The sequence below is a fragment of the Carya illinoinensis genome, chromosome 8 (genome assembly GCF_018687715.1).
Source record: "Carya illinoinensis cultivar Pawnee chromosome 8, C.illinoinensisPawnee_v1, whole genome shotgun sequence".
Classification (NCBI taxonomy): Eukaryota; Viridiplantae; Streptophyta; class Magnoliopsida; order Fagales; family Juglandaceae; genus Carya; species Carya illinoinensis.
In genome coordinates, this window is record NC_056759.1 from 25,022,105 (window position 1) to 25,029,769 (window position 7,665).

General features: G+C 37.0%; 1 protein-coding gene across 1 annotated transcript; it reads right to left on the reverse strand.

Moving 5' to 3' along the window:
- LOC122319091 (transcription factor UNE12-like) lies at window positions 1-6,835 on the reverse strand. Its single transcript, XM_043136983.1, has 7 exons — window positions 6,004-6,835; window positions 5,047-5,157; window positions 3,095-3,211; window positions 2,453-2,518; window positions 1,596-1,661; window positions 1,049-1,126; window positions 1-753 (listed from the first exon to the last, which is right to left on the reverse strand). The coding sequence occupies exons 1-7, from the start codon at window positions 6,370-6,372 to the stop codon at window positions 523-525; spliced, it is 1,038 nt and encodes a 345-aa protein (XP_042992917.1). The 5' UTR covers window positions 6,373-6,835; the 3' UTR covers window positions 1-522.
- Between the last annotated feature and the right edge of the window lie 830 nt (window positions 6,836-7,665).

The window sequence follows — 7,665 nt, forward strand, 5'->3', positions numbered from 1 at the left end:
TTGAAAAAACAGAAGCTTCCAACGTAACTTTATTGGACAACCAACCAAACTTTTTCCACTTTCACTAAAACTTTCTGTAAATACATCATAAACAAACCCATCCGACCCTTTTAAATGGCCCCACAATCCATTATCCACAAAGAAAAGAAAGGACAGAGTCCCTACCACCAATATTTTGGTTATCTACCACTAAATCCACCACTGGTGCCAGAAAAAGGACATAGATTATGCTTTTGGTAAAAATCCTTTCCGGGACTTGACCATGGGAAAGACATCAAGTGCCACAGGTTTTTTTTCTTCAAGCCAAGGCATGAAAAGTTGAAAACCACTCCTAGTTTGACAAAAATCAGACCAAGAGTTGAAACAGTTGCACCGAAGACAGTTTGTCAGGCAAGGAGATAAAAACTAGATTAGACTATAAAATACCTATTGTCATGAGAGTAAGAGCTGAACTATTACAGATTCTGGGAGCCAGAGACGAACTGAGAAGCAAGTGGAATTTCTTTTTTTTTTTCTTGAGGTCTAGGAAGGGTTCTTTGATTCAGGCTTAACAAGTGTTAGTGCATCCCTTTCTTGTGTCCGGAAAATGGCTGAAGCAAGTGATACGGGCATGATGCAAAGGGCCTTGGACTGAAGGAATTGCATGGCAGCTCCCATGTCTTCTTCCATCAGTTTAGCCACTTGCTGCTCTGTGCCATCATTTGACCACTTCTCCCAAGCTTGTTGATTTGTTGCTCCTTCAATGCCCTCCCCCTTCATAAAGCAACATCGGAAGGTAAGAGATAAATACTAGTATAAAAATACTACAAACAGAAGAACGCACAGATATGATCGAAACATTTGTAGATTCCGAACTGAATGACATGTCAAAATGCATGGCAAGCATACTCAAATGCATGGAATGCTGAATTAAAAGATCACCAAGCTGAAACATTTACGCCAATGCCCATGGTAGGTATCAATAAGCACAAACAGAAATAATATATCACAGAAGAATATCAAATCCGAAAACCAAGATATTCAAGTTTTAATTCTTCCAGGTTGCTACCTCAACTGATGATAGGGGTACATCAGCTACAAGCTGAGCCACTGCACCTGCTCCACCCAGTCTACTCATGCTCAAAACCTGTTTCAATGCGTCAATGGAATCAGAATCTCTTAACTTTCTTTTTGTAGTCAAAATAAATAAAAACAATCAATGTAAATAAATCAGCTGAATACAGAAGCAAAGTGGTATCAGTAGGGCAGTTCACATCAACTCCTATTCAAATGTGACAGTTTCAAACCCAAGATTATGACACCAGACCAGATCACTCATGATTGGTTTACATAAAGAAAGCTTGCAATTCTTCAAGGATGTCTACAATGTCCAGCATGACTTGGACCAACCTTATAATAAAGACATTCTAAGGACTATGGAACATTTTAACACGAAAGCGGTAGGGAGCTGTCACAAACTCTTGAAAACAATGGCAAATACAATAAATGCTTCAACCAAGCATGAAACAAGGAATTGCTTGAAGGAAAACTGGGACTAAGGTATAGAATAAATCTTTTCTATATAGTAATTCCATCTTGATTTTGAGTATCAATACCTTAACTTGGAGCCTCAGAAACTTAACATAATCCACAATTTCGTCAAGCATGGCTGCCCTATCCGTCTGAACAACATACTTTAATGTGTCAGTATGTATAACCATATCTTGAAGGTAAGATATATTTTCAATGAAATTAATTAAACAAAATAAAGATAAAATAAAAATGAAGCAAAACCTCGATGATCTTGTCTAGCAAGGTACATAACATCAATGCCAACAACATATTATAGTCAGTCCATTCTACAAATGAATACATGTTCCAGCCAATCATCACCAGTTTCAAACAGTTAGTCCTGTGCTCCTGGCGTGCCGGTTTTCACAGCCAACAGTTTATCAGAATTTTTTTTTGATAAGTAACAGTTCATCAGAACTTAAGTTACCCATGTCGGATTTGGCACCAAGAATTATGTCCCCTGTATATTTCCAGCAAGAAAAGGACAAGGAACCACATCCTAACATTCGGTTATCAATTAAATTTCACAATGACATTATGATTAATAAGGTGATGTTTTAACCCTTTAGTGGGAATCTGAGCAAACTAATAAAGTTTTAATCAGATAGAAGTATTTTTGAAGGTCCCAATGAACTCTTTAATTCAGTATGAAGGTATGTATGAAGTGAGCATCGTTATTTGCAAGAGTTGACCATGGCATCTGGCTGTTACAAAGTCCTCTTGTTTATTTCTTTTTGTTATTGTTAATTGCATATGCTTCATAAAGTTCTTAGTCTATAGGAACAAATCATCAAATATATTTTAAAATTTCAGGTACACAGGACAAGCACTAACTGAAGATAAATGTTAATTAATAAATAGAAAGGGACACTATTAATAGCAGCACTGAGAAGGAACTAACTTTATTGGCGCTGGGAACTAATTCCTGCAAAGCCTTCATTCTTTCTGCAATTCTTTCTCGACGTAACTGCATCCAGAAGAGAGAATCAAAAGGTGGCATGTAATATTAAAGTACTGATGATGGGCAGATCGGTAAAATCAATTATATAATTAAAAAGATAATGCCAAAATACTCTGAAGCAGCATAGGAATAGAGATTAACATATGTTGATCACTATTACTTTAACATTTATCTTGCGTTTCGTATTTTGCATTTTATATTTATAAATCTCTTCTGAATATCTAATATTGCAGAGTAAAGAGGGAACAGTGGGACACCACCACTGGAAAGTAGTACATTAGCAGTTTTCAAAACTGTGCAAGCAGTCAGTCAAACCCATACTCAGCACACTGAAACCACCTTATGAGTCTTGAAAACTTCCACAAGTGAACAATGGTCAGTTCTTTCTAATTCAAAGTTCTATTTGGTCACGCAACTTGAATTATCTTAAATGTTAAATGGACACCAACATGCGGTGAAACTTGTTCCACTATTTAAAAATATTATTGACATAAGTGAAACCCACAATCACATCATTTAGGGTTTTCTTTTAAAGAAAAAGGCACAAATACCATGGGTATCTATATAGAATTTTATATTTACCCGCTCAGCAATACTATGGGGATCTGTGGCTTGCCCTCTTCTTGCACGCACCCTTGGGCGGATGGCAGGTGGATGTGCTGCAGTGCCAACTGGTCCAGGTGTTTGTTGGCTGTGAAACTGCCAAATGAAGAATAATGAATGCTGTCAACTAATGAATAATGGTAAATGTGGAAGGGTAAATGTAAGGAAAATCCAATAAATAACAGCTATAAGTGATGTAGAGTAGAAAAGCAAGGGAAACCACCAATTTGTCAAGATTATTTCCTTTTTCCCATTAGTCATATCAGACTCACTCAACACAAAGCAGTACCAAAATACACAATGATCTAATTATACACAACAAATAGAGTTATATCACTCAAGAAACTTAGAATCTTGTTATCTTATCATGCTAAATATTCAGACAGTAAGTGATCAATAATTTCAATCTCAAGATAAATCCAAAAGATTGGGATATAATTATTTAGCATTTTAACTCTTTAAATGTACGGAACAGGGGTATTGGTATGTAGTCCACTAATGTGCAATGCAAATCAAAAGAAGTTCTTCCTGGTTGATTCCTTGCTGATTGAGAAATCTCAAGCTCAAGAAGCTTAGGCAGCTACGGCTAGAGCAAGAGCCATGGAGCTAAAGCAAATGGAAAGAAATATAAAATTCTTTCTTTGATAGGTCATAAAATGATAGATTTCAGTAGGATAGAAATACTAATAACAATACTCCAACACAGAAAACTGCAATAAATCAAATTACTTGCAAGCTTCAGCCCAGTAATCCATTCAATGTTTCTTATCCCATTGTGATGTGATGTTGTGGAATCAATCTAATTCATATCTAGTCATTTTGATTTTGATAGGCAGGTTTATCTAGACATTCCATGGTGGAAGGCCATCTCAGGGTTCACTAGCATATGATGCTCATTTTAACTTTTATCCATAACAACATCCAATCACATGATTATCCCTGAATTTGAAAATTCAAATCTTGTAAACCAGTTGCGTACTAATGACCAAATCCATTTTCGGACAAGTAAGCTTCCCCTCAATTCCAGGTAAGAACATATTCAGCCGCTTTCTTCATAGCAGCTCCAGAAACAAAAAAACAATATATGTAATCGTAAAAATTTATTATAAATCTTTAAAACAAAAAAAGTTAAACTTAAGAAAAGTTAGCTGTCTTAACGTTTTATTCTAATTCACCTGAGTTTTTGAGATAAATCGAAGTTTGACTAATTACTTAAACAAAAATAATAATGTTTTTTTTTTCCCTTCTCAACAGAAAAAAATTGAATATTCAACAGCTCCGAATGAGGACCCAAAAATCCGCAGGAAAGTGTGGCTGAATTAACTATCAAAAGTCCAACATTTGAGTTGATCAATTCTGTTATGGCTAGACAAAAATTGGCAAGAGTCAGCCTCAAGGGAAGAACACAGACACTGTACCACGCGCCATAACAACTATGGATGAGCGTGGAGAGGCGGTTTCTAGGAACAACATTCTACCAGTTAATTGACGAAGATTGCCACTATTAAAGCACAAAACACCGCACGTTTAAAATACTCACACGTGCACGTGACCAGTCTGTGTCACTTTTATTCTAGATACATAAGAGCTGTACTCGCACCCCCTCAAGCGCGTGCAACACACACCATTAACCAAGACCTATAAAACCTAAATAAATATATTTAATATATATTAGATAAATTTTATTCTTCATCCAGTATTTTGTTATCAATTCACACCTTCTCATGTAACCTATTTTAAGTGGATTATAATCTCAGTTAAAGATAAATATTATGCATTTTAAATAGTTTTTTATTTAAATTATTGAAACAAAAATCTGAATTGTCAATACATTTTTATTTTTTTATAATGTGATGAATTTTCAATAGATGAAAGTGACAAATAAAGCATTTTTATTTCTTACCTAAAAAGAAACAAGAAAGTGTGTGTACCTGGTTGAGTTGGGGTGGGCCAGGTGGTGGAGATGGTGCTGTCGGCCGGACTGGGTGGAGCTGCAACTGTCCAAACGCTGGAAACAAACTCATCTGCACCGAATCTCTCTCCTGCCATAGCCAAGGTACAAAAAACTCTTCATTTTTTTTTCACCACTACAAAACTCTTTTTCTACACAAATACATGCATACACATATTGTATATGTACACTGTGTTACTGTGTGTTAGGCTCCAAGGAAAAACTCTCAAATCCCCAGAGCTAAAAGAAAAGGGACAAAAAGAAAAGACCTGAAGCCTGGAAAGAATCTATGGTGTGTGTTCCCCTAGAAAAAATACTAAAGAAAAACCTCATTAATCCCATTTCTCATTATCTATTTACAAGCAAACTTTTAGTACAGCCCAAAAGCCAACTCCAACAAAACTCAACAGACAAGCAGAGTTCATCAAACAGTACTTCCTGTCCCAGAGAGAGAGAGAGAGAGAGATACAACGTGACAATGTTACCCTCAAAACAAACAATAGAAAATGATATGCCATTCCTATCAGAACCAGGCCGGCTCCTTATGTGAGAGAGGGAGGGAGATCCGTGACATGTCAATTCTACACCTGATCAAGTGCAAGAATGACATGTCAATCCTGACAAAACCCGGAGTGCAGACTTTTGCAGACACATACCATAAAAGTCTTGAGAAGGGTGAGGGTAGAGTAGGAACATGGAAGCATTAGCCTCATAATATTAAAATGGCATACCAATCCTCCACCAAAATCTAGCCAGTCTCCGGTCCAATTAAAGTTACAGCAGAGAGAGAGAGAGAGAGAGAGAGAGAGAGAGGGAGAGCGCTAAAAAACATGACACTTTTACCATTGCATAGATACAAAAATGGCATGCAAATCCCACCAAGCGAAGCTGCCCACCCAAGAAAAATATACTCATGCAGAGAGAGAGAGAGGTTTACATTGATTCCAGAAGTTGCAGCAGAAGAAGAAGACCCATTATTATTATTATTGCTATTGCAATTATTGTTCCCATCGACAATCTCTTCTCGGAATCTCTCGTACCTCAGAAACCCTTGATGCTGCTGCTGTTCCAAGTTCAACCCCAAAGAAGGTGTCATACCCATCCCCAACCCCATCCCTCTCAGCAGCCCACCGCCACCACCACCAGACCCTAACTGCAGCATCATGGGGACGGAACCCACATCGCCCCCTCCATATCCAGCTGCTGCCACTGCCGCCGCTGCCTCACTACTTGTATATGTTGGCTGCGCAGACAAGATCTGCTCGAAGAAATCGTCGCCTAATCCCTCCGGTGGATTGTCCGCCATATTATCACCCGATAAAAGACAAAAACAACAACCACGATAAAATTCTATATGGTCTTCTAGAATACAGTTTCTTTTACACACACAAAAAAAATAGAGTAGTTCTTGCAAGTTTTCCAAGAAAGAGAGGGCGTGCGATGTTTTATATGGCTAGGATGAGTTTGTGGGTATATACGTGTGCATGTTTCTTTTCTTCAAACTCTGTTTTCCTATCTGAACTTTGTGAGGTAAGCAAGTATAGGAAGTGGAGAGGGGGAGCGTAATTGGAAGAGGCCGAGAGAGAAAGGCAGTGGTGTTGGGGAAATGGGTGGCAGATCCGGAGCCCGATAATCCGCAAAGGGGATTGAGGGTTCCAAGGAAATTGAAATGGTTGAAACGAAGAGAGAGAGAGAGAGAGAGAGAAAAGTTGAAGAGAAAGAAAAGGCTTGGGGTCGCCCTTTTGGTGTACTGCTTCCTTTGTCCTTTGGGTCTGACTAGCGAGCGAGTGGTCTCAGCAGCACTGTGCCTAATATTAAATTAAATTTTATTATATTAAACTATTTTAGAAAATTAAATTTTATAAATTTTCTTAATTCGACTTTAAATTTTAAAATTATTTTTTATTATAAAATAAATTTATTTCTATAAAAAAAAATCTTATATAGCTGTAACACTTCTATTATTATTATTATTATTAAGCAAATAGTCAATTTATCAAGAGGCTGTTGTTGCTTTTTTTCTGATAAAAACTTTTAAAATCTTTGTTAAGAAATTCTAGGTGATAAGGTAGTATAGATAAACAGTAACCAGATGGACCAACCTACACCAATAGAGACCAGCTATCGAAGCCAGGAACCAACTGAAACTGATAGAGAACCAATCAGCTGACTGTAGAAAATAGAGAAAATATTTGACATCGTCATGTTCGGTTCCGATTTGAACTTGATTCAAACAGTTGAATTGGCCAATTAAATAAATATATATTTCACTTAAATTTAAGGAAAATAGCGTAATTTTAAGCCTATAGTGTACAAAACACAAATAAAATGACGCGACGTCGTTTTATACATAACGTATTAAAAAAATATGTGAAACAATGCCGTTTGATTTGGCATCATTTCGAGATGACATTGTCTTCTTCCCTCATCTCTTATTCTCTTATTCATTTTTGTTTATTCTCTCTCTTCTCTACAACACTCTCTTTCTTTCTCTACTCTCTCAAGCAAACCTCGCCCTAAGGGAGGATCGAGGATCGCTGGAGGTGATATGGCTGGTATTTCTCCTCCCTATCGACCAGAATGATCAGTTATTCTATGG

Excerpts from the sequence above, each read along its gene's own strand:
- LOC122319091 (XM_043136983.1), bottom strand. The coding sequence starts at position 6,372 with ATGGCGGACAATCCACCGGAGGGATTAGGCGACGATTTCTTCGAGCAG. Across the intron at positions 3,212-5,046 it reads GCCCACCCCAACTCAACCAG|TTTCACAGCCAACAAACACC; the intron begins GTACACACACTT and ends TTCATTTGGCAG. Across the intron at positions 1,662-2,452 it reads TAGTTCCCAGCGCCAATAAA|ACGGATAGGGCAGCCATGCT; the intron begins GTTAGTTCCTTC and ends TATGTTGTTCAG.